The sequence below is a fragment of the Electrophorus electricus genome, unplaced genomic scaffold (assembly GCF_041902795.1).
Source record: "Electrophorus electricus isolate QZ-2024a unplaced genomic scaffold, ASM4190279v1 Scaffold47, whole genome shotgun sequence".
Classification (NCBI taxonomy): Eukaryota; Metazoa; Chordata; class Actinopteri; order Gymnotiformes; family Gymnotidae; genus Electrophorus; species Electrophorus electricus.
The window spans coordinates 320883-341516 of record NW_027658765.1 but is presented as its reverse complement, the minus strand read 5'-3'; the positions used below and the strand labels follow the sequence as shown (position 1 = coordinate 341516).

The 20634-nt window shown below is 40.8% G+C and overlaps 2 protein-coding genes across 2 annotated transcripts in view; both read left to right on the top strand.

Moving 5' to 3' along the window:
* LOC145656098 (polymeric immunoglobulin receptor-like) overlaps positions 1-20634 on the top strand; it is a 179573-nt gene that overhangs the window by 145806 nt on the left and 13133 nt on the right. The gene's annotated exons all lie outside the window — the stretch shown is intronic.
* LOC145656096 (protein NDRG1-like) lies at positions 15823-20251 on the top strand. Its single transcript, XM_081709506.1, has 13 exons — positions 15823-16036; positions 16148-16268; positions 16706-16768; positions 16882-16942; positions 17296-17382; positions 17861-17947; positions 18493-18596; positions 18702-18752; positions 18853-18904; positions 19030-19077; positions 19254-19289; positions 19378-19429; positions 19662-20251. Exons 1-13 carry the CDS (start codon positions 15973-15975, stop codon positions 19775-19777), a joined length of 942 nt encoding a protein of 313 aa, XP_081565632.1. The 5' UTR covers positions 15823-15972; the 3' UTR covers positions 19778-20251.

The window sequence follows — 20634 nt, the reverse complement described above, 5'->3', positions numbered from 1 at the left end:
TGGACTTCTATGAGATTAGCGTGAAGTCTATTGGAAGTAGTGACAACTGAGTAAAAAGGGTTGTTTTTTTTTCCAGTTACCACGGTGTTATCAAGGGTAGGTATGTGATACAGAATGGAAGACCGACCTATTCATGCTCTGCATTCTTGCATATTTATTTATACATAAGGCAGCCTTAAAAACATGGGATGGAAATCCCATTTAACACAATATGCACTGTTTTACAGTCAGAGTGAAATAAGTAACATTCTCCTTTTAATATATATATTTTAAATGTTAAAATTCTTAACTATGTCAGTTAAGATGCCAAAAATGCCCCTTTTGAAATTTGTATTTCTAATGTCACAAGAACACTTTATTTACCTATCTCTGCCTATTCAGCCTATAGAGGTTTAGCACACCCACTTAAATTGCCTTCCTCAGGCATTTCAGCTCTGAGTACCTTTTGAATGAAGCACAATACAGGGCAGCCAATCATAAAGGAGCTCATTTATCTTACATCCGTCTTAAAGGTGCAGTAGCAACAGGTGCCTGTTGAATTCCAAGCGATATCTATAGAGGTTGGAAATTGGTTGTGTAAAAAAAAAAAAAAAACAGGCTGAAAACTAGTCGTTTCCGCTCTGTGAATTGGGAGAAAGGGACAGTGTGTGGAAGCCCAACCCCAGTCATATAGGTTTGCTTCTAACAGTACCATTACCGTCACCCACTCTGGTGCACTAGTTTGAGTGTATTAGAACTAGTAGCAATGCTGAAGCATTACATGTATCTATAACAAATATTCTGAAGTGATAGGTTTGTTAAGGCAAACTGTGTATGCAATACATGTTGCTTAGGTCACTTGCTCTAATTGTACACAACTGTAAATCTACACAACTGTACATTAGTTAAAGTCTACACAGTGTCAGTCATGTGAAGTACAACTGAAAGTTCCCCTGTTGTATTCTTCCAACAATCAAGTTCTGAGTAAGTGGGGGCAAAATAATATGAGCTTCACATCAAAGAACATTTTAAACAAATGGACTGTATGTACATCTTTTTTCTAATGTTACAATTAGAGTCTAAAGTTATATCTCATCAGTGGAGGATGCACTTGCTCAAACCTTTTCTTTAGATTCCTTTTGTACACACTACAGACTGTGACCTCGAGATGCTTGAATGAATGTTGAACATTCACACTTGTGTATGCGTGCCGACTGTTAGCTAATGCATCATGATGAGCCTATCCTTTTTGAGTTACTTACTGAGATCATTCTCATAGCCAGTTCATTACACCTTGTGTACTCGATGTAGTGCGGTGAGCAGTTTCAATCTTAGTTACAATCTTAGTTATCAAAGACTCACTCCACCGACCAAAGCCTCTTCTCTTAGACAACATGACAAAACCATAGCAGCTTGAGAGCAAAAATCGAGCCTCGTAAGAGGTGTTATGTTCCATAGGCAGATTGACATCTTAATGCGATACACATGAACTCAATTTTCTTTGCATACATGTACATTGCACTTGTAATGTTTCTGATATTGCTTCTCTCCTGAATAGCTCAGTCAGTAGAGCATCAGACTTTTAATCTGTGGTCCCTGTTCAAGTGAAAATATTGTTCTTTGCCACTAAAGTGCGCTTGAGAAGTTTCTTGAAATACCTCTAGATCAACCTAAGTCAAGGGACAGGACCCTGTTGCCTTGAGCCTTGCCGATTAAATTGACATTTCACATCCGTTTCCCCCAGCTGTGATGCTGTGCATTGGCTGTCACCCCAGGTTAGGCTAGCTAGTTCTGCTGGCAAGCTTGAAATATCAAAATCCTTCCTACTTTAAAAAAAAATCATCACTTCTGAGCCTATCCTTTTTGAGTTAATTACTGAGATCATTCTCACAGCAAGTTCATTAGACCTTGTTCACTCATTGTAGTTCGGTGAGCAATTTCTATATTGGATGAGAGAAGGAGCAGACTTGTTCAAGTCACAAAATCCATTTACACTTAAACAACAGGAGCTTGTCAGTGGAGGGTGTACTTGCTCACACCTTTCTTTTCGATTCCTGTTGCATAAGGGAATAAGTGACAAGGGAAGTCATTTTGGAACAAACCTGTGAGGCAACTGTCTTTGAAGCAAAGTGTCTGTATCCAGGGAAGAACATGTGCATGTTCAAGTGCTTGCCCTGTACTTCATTCTCTGAAGTTTACTGAGAAAGACCTGACAGCAGTTGAACACCATTGGTTGCTGTCTGCTACCTTGTCTCTGTCTCTCTCTGTGTTCGCATGATAGGCACCACTGCATGCCATGCACCAGGCCTCCTTTCTTGTGAGGCTGTCCCTCATGACATCTATGGAGTGCATAATTGAAGACTAAGTAAAAGGATTCCCTTAAGATCTGAATACCTTTGATTGTTGTCGTACATCGTCTCTGGCTCTCTCTGTGTTAAATGCAGACTGCTCAGGTCATGGTGTTGACAGCTTCTAGTATTTTCACTAGATCCAAAGCAGTGTCAAACCTGTTTTTACATTTAAATGTTTTCACTTGGTTTTACATTTTAATGTTAACAAAATAAGAAACAATACACATTATAAATGTTAGATAGCTACATATTTGTACTTCTTGTACAAACTAAGAAAATAATAGAACACTAATTTAGTTATGTGACATATTGACACCTGAACAAGACATGAGTGAGGGATAAAAAGGCAGGATATTAGTCACACAAAGCACTGCCAAAAAGTTTTAAAAACAGCTGTGTGGAAGCTCATGAAGACAGGCTCAGCTTTAGTCCACAGTATGTTAAATGGGAAACACTGGAGGATGGTACATGAGGGGTTTAAATAGGGAGAGAGTTAATTAGAAGCAGGTGATCGTGATGGTTGATAAGTGTGTGATTGTGAACCGAGCAGTGGTCGTCGTGGGTGATTTGTGCGGATATGTGTGTACGTGTCTGTGTCTGCGTTCCTGGTTCGGTGCGGACCAGAACCTGACAACTTGTTTCCACTTGATATCAGAATTAGTTGAAGAGAATTTCTGGTCCCGTCCTTTATTGCAACTTAAATATAAACATGCTTTTGAGGGACCCTCCGGAGAATGTCGGAGGGGTACACAAGAGTTTAATTCTTATAAACTTTTTCAAGGGCAATTATGTAAACAACCCTCCTTTTTTTCCATATTGTTCTTTGAAGTTTCCACCATTATGCACAAATTACAAATGAAATTATAAAAGCTAGTCACCTATGAACCTGCGGGCTTATATAGAAGGGAAAATAAACTATGGACTATTTGTGCTCTGCATTCTTGCATATTTATTTATGCTAGGCTGTACATAACGCAGCCTTAAAAACATGGGATAAAAATCCCCATGTAACACAATTCAGGTTCTGTCTAAATACATGGCTAGCTAGCTAGTTATTTTACAATCCCATTTAGCCCATATATCGTCGTGAATGTCCTGAATAAAACGCGCTGTACCTAATCCCCATAAATGACATATCTCTCAGTGAATAAAAACTCGTATGCTTCAACAGTATACAATGGGAGAAATGGCGATCACCTTTAAAAGGATTTCTTACTGTAGGCCTATTATAAACAACATGGAGGAAATTAAAATAAAAATACTTGAGTCAGACCGTGGGCACAGGCTGCTAATAAATCAGGTAAATGAAACTGGATGGACTGCTTAATTTTGTAACAACACAACATTTATGGTGACAAGGATGTTTCACACATACACTCTTAAGTGATGCTGACCTCAATATCCATATTTCACATTGTTACTGTAACACTATAGATGAACCTAAACCTCGCATTCTCGTCACGTTGATAAGCTTTTTGAAAGTTCCGCTCTGCACGTCTCTGAAAGGCAGGTGAGTTAATCTTCTGGAAACATAAAAGCATGATCTTAAATCTTTCACTTTGTTCTTATATGCGAGTTGTCAATAAGTCAAAATTCTTGTTAAAACTCTGGAACTCTGTTGCAGCTCAGTCTCTCTGTTTTGCATTGCCAGATCAATGGACAGGAGTATGTCCAGCTTTGACACACGTGCCCTGCGCTGACCAGTACCGCCAGCAACCACAACACATGTGGAGACGAAATGCTCTTTAACTACTTGTCCTTCCTCCACGTATATACACTGAAAACTCCAGTTTAGAGTGGTTAATGGCACTTACGCCAGCGCACTGTACCGGTTTGTTCACCTGTAGTCAGAGATGCACGGACCCGTTGGTGCGTATGCGTAACTCGGAGCAGGTGCTGCTCTACAAGGTTATGCTGCTGCTTATTGTCACTCTCTCACGACCACAAGCCCTCATCTACTTTAACAAGGCTAAGTCACTGATAATGTAATAACAAACATGTTTGACAAAATACTAGGTCATGGTTTGCAGTCTGAAGTACTTCTGACCTGCTGAGAGTTAGCCTGATTTGATTTAGCTTGTTCTTAACCTTTGTTTAGTATGTTACGTAAAAGCTCACTCATTAGGTTTTTTTTTTAATAGGCTGTAGTAATTTCAGGAGCTCAGGCAGGGGCATACTTATATTTATGAGTGGCTATGCAACACCCACTGAAATAAAAGCTGAGGATGTCATTGCAGAGGTAGGAGGAGCCAGAGCAGAATATTACAGAATATTACATTGCTTGAATAGTGGCTCTGTCTGCCCTGGGGGTATTATTGAAACCCAAAGGCTGAAAGGATGGGGAGAGAGAGAGAGAGAGAGAGAGAGAGAGAGAGAGAGAGAGAGAGAGAGAGAGAGAGAGAGAGAGAGCATGTGTGAACATATTCTTGTCACGGTACGGCCCCTCCCCCCAAACGTCTCCCCGTGTGCGTTTGCTTGTGTGTGTGTGTGTGTGTGTGTTCATCCGTGTGGCCACGCTCCCTTGTGTTTCACGCCTGCCCTTCGTTATGTTGTTATTGTTTGCGTATATAAGTTCTTTGTGTAAACGTTAACGTTGTCAGTGTTTGATCCCACGATAGCCTTATTGCTACGTTGTCTTCCATGTCTCTAAATAAACATCGTTGTATGCATCATGGCTCCTCTTTTGTATCCTGCCAATCCTCCCTGCGTTACAATTATGATAAAATTTGATAAAATACAAGATCATAGTTTGCAGTCTGAAGTACTTTTGACCTGCTGAGAGTTAGCCTGATTTGATTTAGCCTGTTCCTAACCTTTGTTTAGTATGTTGCGTAAAAGCTCATGGAAATATTTCAGATGTAACATACATGTAACTGACCTAGTAGAGCAAAATTACAGAATTTTAAGGAGGAAGTGACGTTCTTGGGGCATATCATTAAGGGAAATACACACAAGCTGTCTCAAAACCGACCACAAGCCATAATTTCGCTACCTAAACCATAGTGGCATACTCCCATCTTACTCTTTTAGTCCCACACGCAGTACACCGAATACTGCAGGACCAAAGAGTGTCACACTTCTCAGCCCAGTGGTAGCTGAGATACCACACCACCCTCTTAGATATGCCTAATATAACTGTCAAAAGGTGTATAACACTGAACCCAGCTACACTCCTTCCTACGGAGGAGGATGGAGATCCACAAGACTGCACAGCAATCTTAGCTGAAGTATATATACCGCGGGTTGATCTCTTTGAAGAAGCCATAAGTAACCCAGACCTATGCCTCTATGTGGATGGGTCAGCAAGCAGGGACGACACAGGGGTCAATTGGGAAGCATACGCGGTAGTAACAGATCATGAAATACTTAAAACAGAAGTATTACCATCCTCCTATTCAGCGCAGGCTGCTGAACTAATAGCACTGACGGAAGCATGCAAACTAGCTGCAGACAAAACTGTTAATGATTTTGGAGCCATATGGAAACATAGGCAATTCCTGACAAGCTCGGGTAAATATATTAGACATCGCCATCTTGCTAGAAGCCATTTTGCTGCCAAAGACAATTGCAGTTGTTAAGTGTGCAGCTCACAAGACTACAGAAGACCAAATCAGCAAGGGGAATAATTTTGCAGATAGAGTAGCAAAGGCAGCTGCAACTAAAACCGCTGTGCAAGCAATACAGGAAACCGCTGCTACCCCGCAGGCCACATTACGGGAGATTCAGTCAGGGGCTACCGCCACCGAGCGCACCAGGTGGAGATAACTAGACTGCACAGTGTACAATGGTGCTTGGACACACACACCTACGGGCAAACCTTGCCTACCCAAATCATACGTGCAGGGCCTAATCAGAATTGCTCATGGGCGTAGCCATGTGAGCAAAGGGGGAATCGTGGACAGCATATTAAAGTACTGGTTGAGTTGGAACTGTGTTGAGTAGGGTGTTAAAGGCAAGGCCTACCCTTTCGACACTCGGAACCGTCAAGAAACCCATAAGATGGGTGTGTTGGTGCTTGTGATACTTGGGGTCTGGCATAGTGTCCACTTGAGTACATCCGAACGTATAACCTGGGATACCTCCTCCTCCGCTTATTGGACCAGGTTAAACAACGGCTATTTTAGCACCTCTAACAAGGAACAAATCCCATGGTATCAAGCCTTCAATAAGCCAGTGCAGCAGACAATTACAGGTCACCTAAGAGAAAACACCACAAAGCAGAGTCAAATCATTAGGGTTCCGTCTGGTTCTTATGATTATTCTGCAAACAGAAAATATGTATGGGACATCAGAACTGATAGTGAAGTTAAACAGTCAATCTTACTATTGCCAGTGCGCCCGGGGATGGAAATGCCATTCAGGTAAAGTTACGAGGAAACTGGAACAATCCCAATGGTAGCTATCTGTGCTGTATAGAAAGGGTGGGGGCTGACATTTGTGTGCCACTGACACATGTAGCACTGCCACATAGAGAAAATCAGACACAGCTAACACAGTCAGAACATAGACTGCATATTAACATGGATGAAGAATCCCACCACTTATCAGAAGACTTGTTACCATTTCAGGGTCCCAACGCCACTGAGGCAGAACGATTAGCAGCTAAATGCCAGCAAAATACAGCGTGTATGTCAGTCATTGTGCATGCCCAACATATCGAGCAAGAGTGCCTGGTGTGCCAGCATACCAGTGTTCCATGGACTGTAATCCCTCTGAAAAACGCAGACGTAGGAGAAGTGAATATGACAATCTCTATGTGCCAGGTTATTAACCAGACCTCAAACTGTCCCAGTCCCACTAACCCCGCACCACCGAAAATGATGCTGCATGTGGCAGCTAGTAAGGGTGAGATATTTGTATAGCAGATGAAGCAGCAGGTGCCGGAAGGCTGGTCCAGATGCGTCGACTATGTGCAGGTGCACAGCAACGGCACTTGCAGTGACTCCAATAGCAGTTCCCTCTGGAATTGTTCCATGACAACCCTGCAGGGATATTGGAATGTAATGTGGGTCTGTGGTTCGGTGGCCTATGGTGAATTGCCACAGAACCGGATTGGTTGTTGTTATCCAGCTGTAGTGCGCCCAAGGACACAGGTGTATACACTTCCCCATGCCAAGCAGCACAGGGTGAGGAGAGACATAACCAGCACAGACTATTGTGGTAGAATTCTGAGGGACCCATGGACCACTCCGGGTGAAACCATTGGTTGGTCCCTTTTCCTGGGCGGTGGCACAGTAGCAGCCCTGCAAAAGATCAATGGCTTAGCTTATCAGTTACTGCAAGTAGTTAATGACACCTTAGCAGCAATAGGTGCCTTAAAGATAGAACAACAAGTGATAAGGGCAGCAGTGCTTCAACATAGATTGGTATTAGATCTCCTAACCATGAAGGAAGGAGGAGTGTGCAAAATGATTAACACTTCCTGCTGTTTTTACATTCCAGATCTCAGCGCTAATATTGCTGATTATATGAATCATGTGTTATCTGCCTTCACTCCGCAGCCTACAGTTCCAGGTGGATTCTGGGACTGGCTGACGGCCTGGTTGGGCAGTTGGGCAGTGAACCTAGCAGCTGTAGCGTTGCCCATTCTGCTACCCATTCTTCTTCTTCTTCTGTGTTTACCTCCTTTTTTGTCATTGCGTGTCAGACGTCTTTCTAGTGTGTTCACCATGCCAGCGCTCAGCAGTCATGCCAATGACCAACCCCAGCTCTGTGAAGACATTCCGCTCCCCAAGATGGGCGGTGCCGGTGATCCACATGAAGACATCGTAGTGCTATTTGCTGAATAAATGTGTGATAATGTGTGATATAGAATAAAAGGGGGAAATGTTGTGGAAATTTACTTTGCTTCATTTTGTGGAAATTTACTTTGCTTTATTTTACTTTGCTTTATGTTTCTATAGTCACAGCATAACAGTCTGCAGATAAGCGTGTGAGTCAGGGACTCCAGCTGCTCACATACCGTTCTAACCATAGAGATAGAAGAAGCCTTCAGCGCTCAGGCTAACCAAAACATGAATTAGCAGATACTCTGTAGGAGTCGTTTTTCTTTTTTTCTCTTTCTTCTGTTCTGTGTATAAGGGGAGGGGGACCGTACTGCGGGTCAGTCCTCTTACTCTGTTATACAGGGGACAGAACTCAATAAACTTTTACTCTTTACTACTCAGTGCATAAAGCTGTCTGTGTTTGATGTGCTCTCATTTTCCCACCACATCCATTTAGCAGTACTTCTGAATAACCGAAATGGCTTAAAACAGCTGAGGGGATGTTTGAAACTGAGTGATAAGATGTTCAGCAATTTATATATGATAATACAAGGCAGTAAATTAAATTTGGCTGAACTGGACAATAGTACCTGGCATGAAAAGTATGTCGTAGAAAGAGTAACAAAAAACTCAACCTCTCACCTCGCGCTCTGAGATGTCTTCGTCACTGTCTGTAGTGTCCTCTAGGATACTTCTGCCCTCACTAAAGTGTGTCAACCTGACCGGGTCAAACATCTCTTGAACATAATAACTACACAATGGAAAATCAGCTTCAAGTGCTGCATTGAGCAAGAGTGCACTGTAAATGGCCAGATATAAATGGCAATGTCAGTAGTAAATTTATATATGCAGTCATGGAACAGGACCTAGCTGTAGAGCACAGCTTTAAGGTGCATATTATGATGTGCTCTTACCAATCATCCTCCTGGCTGTGTCTTGCTCTTTTGGCCAAATGTTTCTCTTCCAAAGCAGACAGACCAGACTCGCTGCATATTACTCTGTGCACTATAAATAAACCACATGTATAATGCCTTGTAAACAATGGAAGAAGGGAAATTTGAACTGTGACTACTCTGTTAAAGGGGCGGATAAGGCACCCCACCCAAACCCCCGAAAGCTGTTCTGTTATCCCTAATTGCTATGCAATAGTCCTGTGATTAACTCAAAGGCTGGAGAAGTTTCACCTTTCTCTATTTGAATCCTGAAGGCTGTTCGGTTCCGTCGCCCACAATCCATCCTGTGTAATTAAACATTCACATCATAACTCGACACCGTGTAATAGGGCAAACTCACTCGGATCGGGGAAAGGATCACAGACTACCTGTACTGCTGCTGCAACTCTGCGGCCATTCCAACAACATCCACATACATTCCAGCAACATCCTATTATAGGACACAGTGTATCTGGCTTAAGTACACCCATTTAATAGCATGTTGGACCTTCTTTGGCCTCCAGAACTGCAGCAATTCTTTCTGGCATAGTTTCCACTATATGCTGAAAATACTCTGCAGGAATCTTGGTCCAATCTTCATAGGATATTTTCTCTCAAATTACATAGAGGGACTGACATGTTCTAAACTGCCTGTTATACCTTTACCCAGGGATGTTCTATAGGATTAAGATCTGGGGACTGTGAAGGCCAGGAAAACATTGAAAATTTGCTGTCTTGATACTGGAACAAATCCGTGATTATACAACCCTTGCGGCAGGGTTTCTTGTCTTGTTGAAAGTGTCCTTCTGCCATAGTTTAAGCAGCTGCATGAAGGGATGCACTCGGTCGCAATACATAGGTAAGCCCTTCTGTTCAAACATCTACTGATTTCAGAGGACCCATGGTGTGCCAAGAAAACATTCCTCACACCTTTATGCCACCTCTACCAGCTTGAACTGTTGACACCTGACAGGAAGGACTCTTTAATTCATGCTGCTTATGCCAAATTCTTACCCTCCCATCATCATAGTGCAACAGAATTTTGGATACATCTGACAAGATGATGTTCCACTGTTTAGTTTTCTGCTCTTCTGCCCACTGGAGTCTTGCCGTTCTGTTTGCCTCAGACAGCAATGACACTCGAACAGATCATCTGAACAGGTCATCCAAATGTGCTAAGGTGATGACCTGTGCATTCAGACATGTTAGTTGGAGCAACAGCATTGTATCTGGCTGCAATTTGCTTGACTGTGCACCACTTGATCATCAGAATTATTCTTGATGTCATCCTCCTTTGATCCCTTTCAAAATATTGGTCCTGGTTAGTCTGGTCCATGCCTCGTTCGCAGTTCGCTTCGCTCAGACCACTTGACTTTCCCATTCTAATGTTTACATGGCGTTTTTTGCAATTAGTCAAAACTGACCTTTCATGACCTTCATTATAAACTTTTCTAAGCAGTCATGACCTCACCCTGTCATAATATTTACTATCATATCTTCCCTGTGTCCAAAGTGATCTCATGGCAGGAATTTTCTAGCCAACCATTTCTAAGTCAAGCCAATTCAAGCAGAAATGCCACTGAGAGTGTTTCTGATGAACTCCTGTCATTGTACTAATTCGGTAAGAAAGGGTTAACTACATAAAAATAAAAGTGAATGACTTAAAAGTTTGATCATTTTAACTGAATCTATATTTTATGGAATGGTGTAATTAACCTTCATTATAAACTTTCCTTAGTCGTCATGGCCTGTCCCTGCCAGAATATTTACTATCAGATTTTCCCTGTGTCCAAAGTGATATCATGGCAGGAATTTTCCCAAGTGTTTACATTAAAGGAATCTGACTATACTGATTACTCTTTGCCAGCTAACAGCAAATAAAAGATGCTGGATTTTGGATTATGTGAGTATATAACACGTGACTGTGTTTGTGTCAGAGAAGGGAGAGGAGAGGCTTTGTCTCCAGCCTCCCGCTGCTTGCCGCTGTTCAGCTTCTCACTCCTGAGATCCTTCTCGTTCTCCTTCTCCCCATTGCGTCCCACTCCGCCAATGCTGCTGCAACTTCAACCGCTGACAAAGTGCACCAGCTCAAAGCGTGGTCTAGAGCCAAATTTCAACACGGGCATCTTCCTCATTGGCTCATCTCCTCAGAGGGGCAACACATGCACAGTTTCAGCTCCTATCGATGCCCACGTAGAACCTTATAAAATCAAACTGACAATGACAAGGAAACCATATTTTCAACACCTCCAGCACAAGTAGTAGTTTTTAGCAATGCACTACTTTTAGTGGTTGTTGAGCATCTGGAAAGAATGCAAGTCACCAGGGTAACATCATCAAGAAGCCCTTTTAGACTTACTTCCATCAGATGAATTCGGCCTCTTTTTTGCTTCAGTATTTGGGACTAATTCGTAGGAGGGCATTTTGCCAACATGAATCCCCTCTGCCATGTCATGCACTCTCTGCATCAGTTGTGGGCCATACCTGCTAGACCAAACATTTACATTCTGAATACTTTGGCTCAAGTTGTTAAAATCTTAGTATAAAAATCAACACTTTTATCTGTATCTTAATTTCAGGCTGATTTAACAAGTAGATAAGCTAACGTAGTGAGCGGTTGTCTTGGCTTGTCCTAATGGCAGTCAGGGGCCAAAACACTTACTGTAACACTTTATACTTATAACACACTTTCCTTAACTATTACAGATGCCGTTTAACAATGTTCTATTTTTAAAATATGGAAACAGCAACTCAGCACATAAGGCGTTAGACCATACCTGCATGCTAAGAACACATGGTTCACTCAGACCATCGATAGAGACAACAGCTGATCTAAGTCTCTTGCTTCGTAATTTTCAACGTGCTTGTTTATGAATAACTTTCGAGCTAACCACTGCTTATCACTTTCAAAGTGTTGTCAGAATTTATTGATATGAAAGGCTCTCGTCATGCTGATAATTGTCTGGTAGGACCAACTGACAACGTTATTGCCCCGACATACGCCCGGTGAGAAAAGCATTGTGGGAATTTCAAATATGGCCTGTGCAATGCTCGGTTTGCCTGCTAGTGCCTTCGAGCAGGGAACCTCCAGCTTTGGTCACGTTCTGCCCAGAAATCTATCCGCTTCAAGATTGGTCTAATGGGCCAGTCATTGCTCATCCTCCGCCGCTCTTGTTCAGTCGGCAGAGGGTGGATTTTCGTCCTGCTCTGTCTCTGTCCCATTGTCAAATGCGCTAACATTTGCTGAACTTGAATCTTTTTAATTCTATGGCAGGGGTAACATTCCAGAACTGTTGTCAGTGTAGATCATTTGAATAAATGACTGTTCTGTTTGCCTGCTACGAGCTGCCATAGCTGCAGGTGTTTGGTGACTAGACCAGTCAGCATGCAGGAGTCTGCCTATGTTCAGTTAGAACAGGCATCAGTAAGACAAGACTCGCTGTACTCACTCATTATCTTAATACTGTTCATTAAATTAAGTCAGCGGTTTATATTGAGTTTACGTCATTTGGTACGACGACTCTACAGTCTTGAATTGATTTATGCAGTGTAATATGGATATAAATGTTAAAATGTTCTATTACAGAACACGACACCTGTTGCGTTTTATATTGGTAAATATCTGATATGACCGCTGTAACATAAAGTTGCGGTTATAAGTACGTGAAACATTTTGATCGACTGAAATGTAGATGTATGTACATGCAATATATTTGTGATTATGTAAATCAAACAGCTATTCTTATTCTTATGGCTAGCTAAATTGATTGCAATTTCGTCGTCTTCAAGGCATGGCATGGTGTTTATTCATTCTTTGGCATACAAAATGACACCTTTTCACGTTTTGGAACTACAATATGGCGGCCTTTTTTCTTTAGCGTTTTAATGACGTAAAAGCAGAGTCTCACCGTAAAGTCGGGCAGGAGGATCTGGACTCATTTATTTCTTCGTATCTTCCCCCATCTAGCGGTCAATAACGGGTAGTCTTGAACTGATTTCTATCGCGTAATACTTTGGATATAAATGTTTAAATTTCCTGTTGCAGAACAGACAAAGTATAGTCAACCAGTTCTAACCTTTTGATAAAAACTTGAACTTCAAAGTAGGTGAATCTATTTCCTTAAACCAATCAGATCACAGTTCATTTACATAACATCAATGCTTTGAGTGCTTTAGATATGAGAACATCACAGTGATCTTTCTGCTCACACATCAGTCAGTCTATAATTCTGTATTATGTGTTTCTATAGCTTCCAACTTTCATGAGTTCCTTGAATCTGTGGAGAAAAGTGCAGACCAATGTAGTTTCTTATTTGTGAACATTTATACATTTATTGTAATTTATTTATCATTTAAATGTTTTAATTCTTTTAATTTATAGACATAAGGATACAGAAAACAGTTCATATATGTATAGTACATCAATCAATGTATAACACTTTTAGTACTTAGTATATGAATCAATGTATAATATTTGGACTGCTTTAACACCAGTACAAAAGTTTAATATAATAAAGAAATAATGCACTGTGATTACGTGTGGCGGCACGAGTGCCGTAGGGCGAGGGGCAGGACGCACAGACTCCACTGACTGGGACGAACATTTATTAACATAAATGACAGCGGCACTCATGTATTAGAAACAATAAACATGGACCTGAAACAAATGAAGTTAAACAAACATAATACACAAGAATACATCTAACATAAACACATTACATTCAGACATTACACCGACAATGACCAACACCCTGTACACTTTAACATGGGTTTATATACATTGAGACGAACAAGGTGCAGGTGTGGTTACAAACACAGCCCTCCCACTGAACGTGGCAGGCCAAACCACATGACTCGGGGGAGGCTAACATTCCATGACATTATGCTTCATCTTGTAAAAGCTTTACATGACTGACAATTTCAGCTTTTTCAGAGGACCTATTTAATTCTTTCTTACATTGTACTTCTTTCCATTCCTAGTCTAATCTTGAAATAAATTTAATTTTAATGGAAGTCTTCATAATGTGTGTTTCAGGTTATGCAAATACTTTGGGAGTTGTTTAAATCAGTCAATCTACTGAATTCCCCACCAACAACAGTATGAATAATTAATTGTCATTTACATTTATAACTTTTAACATACTAGTAGCATGTGAGTTTCATGAATTTGTACTTCATTAACTATTTGTATCACATTATTTACATTACTGTTGTAATAGTAATAGTAAAAATTCAATGGTAATAGGGCACATTGATTTGACACAGTTCAATGGCATTAAACTGCTATTAAATGAGTTCCAGTGAAGTAACTTGCTACTTGAGTATTCTTGTAACAGATACTTTCTTACTTTTACTTAAGTAATAATTTAAATGACTACTTTTACTTCTACTTCAGTAGTTATTATTTTAAAGTAACAGTAATTTTACTTGATGACAGTTTTGCCTACTCTACCGACCTCTCTCTGTATTACAGTTAATGTCTTGATCTTTATCAAAAACCCATGTAGTGCCTGCATGGAGGGACTTCGTGTTGTATTGGAAAACTGTAATAAATGTCTATATAACTGTACCCATCTTTCAGCTACGTACTCAGCTGCCGCTAAAAATAGGGATTTCACATATTTTTTAAACTTTTGACTTATTTTCCCAATGACCAAAATGTCAGCGCAACCCTGTAGTAACATCACAATGTCTATGACGTCACAATGGCTATGACATCACTACATCTATTTTAAAGGTGAGCGCAAGCATCTATATGTTATTTCACTTGACACACTTCAGCAGTTCAAAGGTTGGGAGACAATAGGGTGAATTAAACCTAACCATAGGTGGTGGATTACTACTGAATTTTACAGAACAAGGTACAGTGGAATGTTTAGTCTCTTAGGGATCATTTTGATGCATTTCAAACAGAGAAGGTCTGTCAGAAAAACAGCTGTAACATCCAAAACATACTTCATCAAGCATTAAAAAGTGGCATGGTGTTCTTGTCATATAGATTTTAGGGAATCTGTCATTAAACTGCTCAAAAGTATTTTAGTGATGTCATAATATTACTATTACAGGAGAGCTGCAAATATTCTAAATTGGAACTGCACAGCCTAATATCCAAATAAGTCTGTACTGAATCTCTGTGACCAAAAGGAAACGACCCTTACAGTGGCACCAGCAATGCAGACGGTATTCAGACAGGGAATCGATTTAGCGAGGAATATTTGCTCGTCAACTTTTGGGATAATGGCAAAAAGGGTAGGTTGGGCAAATGTTTTAAAAAGAGAATACTTGTTTAATACTACCTTACAACCAAGTTTTATCTAACTTTGTACTGAGAATTTTTGCTTCTTAACCCCCAGGCCCTCTATAACCCTCTATTGGAGGATGATGAAGAAACATCTGATGATGCCTTTTGTATGGACCCGTTGTGTCCGGTAAGATAAGGCTGTATTTTCAGACATTGAGTACTGTTAATAGAATAAAGTCTATGGGATGGATCTTTTCACATCCAGAATGAAATGTTACCACTCCAAAATCTATTTTTCTCTGTGTTTTGTCTGAAGGATTTTAAGGGGGCATTTTGGGGTCAAGTTGTGGTAAGTAGCACTACCTTTTCACAGATGTTTCAATAGGCTAAAGCTTTTACCCATAAAGCATGTTTTCAAGCACTGTCATGTGTCTTCTGAGTCAAACATGATCTTTTGTAAACAAATTAACTTGGTTAATGATAAATAATAAATAAATGATTGACATTCCTCATGATAAGAGGCTCATTCCACAGAAATAGTTCTAAGTGTGACAGAGTAATGTCCTGACACACAAAACCACTGCAGTGGAATCAGACCTCTTTTTAGAGGTTTTTCTTATACATCTAGACCTAGACCTTTATACTCCACCTGGGTCTTATAGGAGGACAATGTGGAGACCCCCTTTGGCACTGTATGCTGCACCATGGCAGGTATCCCCAGGGATAACCGACCGGTCATCCTCACCTACCATGACATCGGAATGAACCGTAAGACTCTGATACTGTTGCTTGTGGCACGTAGCTGATTGCTCTAAAGTCTAAAACTTAGCATAAGCGTCATTTATTGTGTTGTAATGACCCTGGAATGCATGTCTGCAGACAAAACTTGCTTCGACGTTCTTTTCTATGATGAGGACATGCAGGAAATCATGCGACACTTTGCCGTGTGTCAGGTCAACGCTCCTGGGCAACATGAGGGTGCCAGCACCTTCCCTGCAGGGTGAGCGTGAGTGCACCATATGCCACAATGTTCTTTCAGGGGCTGAAAGACATTCCAAGGTTAAATCTAATCTAAAATGTGACCTTCAGCTACCCCATACAATTTTTTCCAGAATGTATATTTATCAGAACCTACTCCATAGCCCTCCGTCTGCCCTCAGACCACTCCTTCCTGGCAGTCAGACAGGACGACTCTATGCCATGGTGTTGGTGCCCACCTAAACTAACATCTGGAGGCCCTGACTGTCAGCATGTCTAGCTGGCACCGGCTTGTCATGCACCAGGGTTTCTTTCATGAACTTTTTTCTTAGCGTTCATATGCTACATTGATGGCTGTGGCTCCCAGTACATCATAGCTAGGTTTAGCAGGTTCAAATCCTGAAGAATCAGTGGCGTCCCTTAGAATTATAACTCACTCAGGGCAATTTTTTCCTGTAGATTCACATATCCCTCAATGGACAAGCTCTCCGAGACCCTCCCAATTGTGCTCAAGCATTTTAAGTGAGTGAACCAGATTAGCCATTTACTCTGAGATTAAACTGTCAATCCTTGTTCTAATCTGAAACCTTGCGCTTTAATGGTTTAAAGTTATGTACATTTTTTTCTCTCCACAGAATTAAGAGTGTTATTGGAATGGGTGTTGGAGCAGGAGCAAACATCCTCACACGGTTCGCTGTGAGTTGTAGCACTGTCTTTCTTCCCAATAGATTTTAACACAATGATCAAACAAGGATTACTCCTTGGTGAAATTCTTGCTTTGTAACAAAGTGTTGATACTTGCAGCATAATCCTAATCATTACACTGTCAAGCTAGCTAGACATCAACTCTCCAGAATACTGACACTTCACTATTGTTCCTCTGCTTGCACATGTAAACAAACCTTTTTCTAAGTGCAATGTAAAGTGCAAGAATGCCAAATATGGAGACTCTTAATTGCTCATTTAACTACAACAGTTTGACATATAGTAAGTAATTTTGCCCTGAAGGTTTATCTCCCTTTGACTGCTCATGCATAAATGTCTTGCAGTTGAAGTACCCAGACTTGGTTGAGGGCCTTGTCCTGATGAACATTAATGCTCAGGCAGAGGGCTGGGCAGACCGGGCAGCATCCAAGGTATCACAGTCTAATGCAATAGTAATTATCATTCTGTTAACACCCTGCTTAAACATCACGATCCCTGTATCTCTACAATTATGTCGTTTAGCTGGTCCCACCTAGCGTCCATGTCTATGGTTTCCCTGTCTCATGTCTTTTGTTTTGCTTTACTTCCTTGTTGTGGTTCCGTTGCTTAGTTTCATTTTCTTTGCTCCTTATTATTTGCACCTGTCTTGTTTAAGTCTTATTACTTCATGTATTTAAACCGTCTTGTTCCCTGTGTCTTGGCTGTTCACTGAATCCATATAACTTTCAATGTGATAACAAATAGTTCTCAGCATATTACTCTTAGTTTTCTGCAGTTTCCAGTTAACCTTTCATGCCAATCATATGGTGACAATCGACCCTATATTTTTATTCTTTTGGGATCCTTAGAAAAGTGTCAAGCCTCTTTTAATAAAGTAATGTATTTGATCAAAGCTTATGTGTACTCCAGCCACTAAAGATCAACCCACACTTTCCACAGATTTCCAGCTGGGCCCTTGGTCCCCCCAGTGTTGTCATCTCCCACCTGTTCGGTCAGGTACGAAATAACGCCTAAAATGAAATGTATATTGTATGTATTATTGAGCAGTACTTGTCAACCCAGTCCTTGTGATACATCTGACATCCCACATTTTCCCTCTATCCCAGCTCCTGACAACATCATCCTAGCTCCTAAACCAAGCCATTAGGAAAATGAACACCTGGTACAGGTGTACTGGGCTGGGTTAGAATAAACATGTGGGCCATTTCATGTGTACTGTGGACTGGGTCACTAAACACTGAACTAGAATATTTAAAAGTTAAATGCCTTATTACTAAAGATGAGTGTTCCAAATGAGCTGTCCTGAATTTAGACTGTGTCCTTTTCGTAACTAAAGAACCAGATGCCTACATTATTGTCCATCAAAAGGTCAACAATGTTTTTTTTTTTTTACATATTCTTTTTATTATACATTTCTGTCTCGAGTGCCTGTGCAGACTGTGCATATAGAGGAAGAGACATTTAATTTCATATTCACATCAAGTTTTGATGTTTTGTGACTGATTGCGTCTTGGACTGACTCCTTTATGGCACCGTGGCAGGAGGAGATTAAGAAGAAGGCAGAATTTGTAAAGACCTTCCATCACAACATCAGCAAAAGGATTAACCAGACCAACCTTCTGCATTTTATGAAGTCCTACAACAGGTATGACTGACATCTGCATTCTATGGAATCTTCTGAGCTCTCTGCTTCTAGACTTGTTTGTCATATGAACAGCTCCCAGTCTTATTAGATCTGATCAATTTTCAGCCGAAGTAAACTGAACATTAAGAGAACTTCTCTGGGTAGAAAGACTCTAAAGTAAGTGAGAAACTGTTTCTCTTTTATCCTTATTCCATGTTATTTTTTGATGTAAAATGCCCCTGTGCCACCACATGGCTGAAAGGTTTTGTTGCTGTAGGTGTCACACTCTTCTGGTGGTAGGAGATGACTCTCCTGTGGTGGATGCTGTGGTATGTACAGCTTGTTTTACATGCAGAAGTTTAAAAACAACATTCAAAATCCAACCCAGCATTCAAATCAAACTTCTATATGTACCTGGGAGCCTGCGTGCAAATGTTTGTGTTTTCTGTCGTAGGTTGACTGCAATTCCAAAATGAATCCCTCAAAGACAACCCTCCTCAAAGTTAGTGACCTTCAAACCTCAGCAAAGCAATACTTAAAATGTTATGTTTTGCTTTTTTTATTTGACTCTCATTATAAATGCAGAAGTCATTATATGTCACTGGGGGCTTATAAATCATGAACGTTGTGATGAACTTGTGGTGAATAACATTGTCCTTCATGTTGTCCCTCATGAAGATGGCTGACTGTGGAGGTCTACCACAGCTTGATCAGGTCTGTCGTTACCCATTAAAATAATGCTCTTGCATTCAAACTGAGTGATGCACTGTGTAATCTATTGTGTCCTGTTCTTACCTTATAGCCTGGCAAGCTGGCAGAAGCCTTGAAATACTTCATTCAAGGACTGGGCTACAGTAAGTAAATACTGTAAACACACTGTCAAAAGGTCGAAATTAAAAATCGTTCAGCCTCTGCGCAATGTAAAACCCATAAATCCAGTTTAGAAAAGTTCATTACTGCCTGTTGTAGACCTTCAGGCTTTCACAACTATCTTTAAGTTATGCATGCTTTCTAAATGGTGCAGTTAAGTAGGGACCTTGAGCTATGTTACTTCACCTTGTCCTTCTGCTTATCTGCCTCTGACAGTGTCTTCTGCAGGCATGACACACCTGTCTCATTGGCACCCCGCCTTCTCCACCAGAATGGCATTCTTCCACCCCTGGGCCATCACTTCTATGGAGAGCACCTCCAAGCAACGCTGAAGATGAGGCTCTCCTACCCGCTGCTCCATCCCAGTGTTGTCATGCTCAGTTCGGCTCCATTTCAAATAAAAAATACTCTAAATTGAGGGACCATTGATGTGTTGGTGTTAGTGTTTGTGTGTCATTGTCCCAGTGGACTAATTTAGACTTGCACAAAAGGAAAAAAAAAAAACCTAAATGATAAAAAGCTGTTTAAAATGTTTATACTTATCAGGCTCAGTGTTGTACCTTTATTTAGTAGCCATAAAAAAGTTGATGTATAGTACATCAATCAATGTATAACACTTTTAGTACTTAGTATATGAATCAATGTATAATATTTGGACTGTTTTAACACCAGTACAAAAGTTTAATATAATAAAGAAATAATGCACTGTGATTACGTGTGGCGGCCCGAGTGCCGTAGGGCGAGGGGCAGGACGCACAGACTCCACCGACTGGGACGAACATTTATTAACATAAATGACAGCGGCACTCACGTATTAGAAACAATAAACATGGACCTGAAACAAATGAAGTTAAACAAACATAATACACAAGAATACATCTAACATAAACACGTTACATTCAGACATTACACCGACAATGACCAACACCCTGTACACTTTAGCACGGGTTTATATACATTGAGACGAACAAGGTGCAGGTGTGGTTGCAAACACAGCCCTCCCACTGAACGTGGCAGGCCAAACCACATGACTCGAATGTGTGTTTCAGGTTATGCAAATACTTTGGGAGTAGTTTAAATCAGTCAATCTACTGAATTCCCCACCAACAACAGTATGAATAATTAATTGTCATTTACATTTATAACTTTTAACATACTAGCAGCATGAGTTTCATGAATTTGTACTTCA

Coding starts and splice junctions, on each gene's coding strand:
- LOC145656096 (XM_081709506.1), top strand. CDS start 15,973: ATGGCAGGTATCCCCAGGGATAACCGACCGGTCATCCTCACCTACCAT. Junction 18,905..19,029: donor CTCCTGTGGTGGATGCTGTG/GTATGTACAGCT, acceptor TTTCTGTCGTAG/GTTGACTGCAATTCCAAAAT. Junction 19,290..19,377: donor GTCTACCACAGCTTGATCAG/GTCTGTCGTTAC, acceptor CTTACCTTATAG/CCTGGCAAGCTGGCAGAAGC.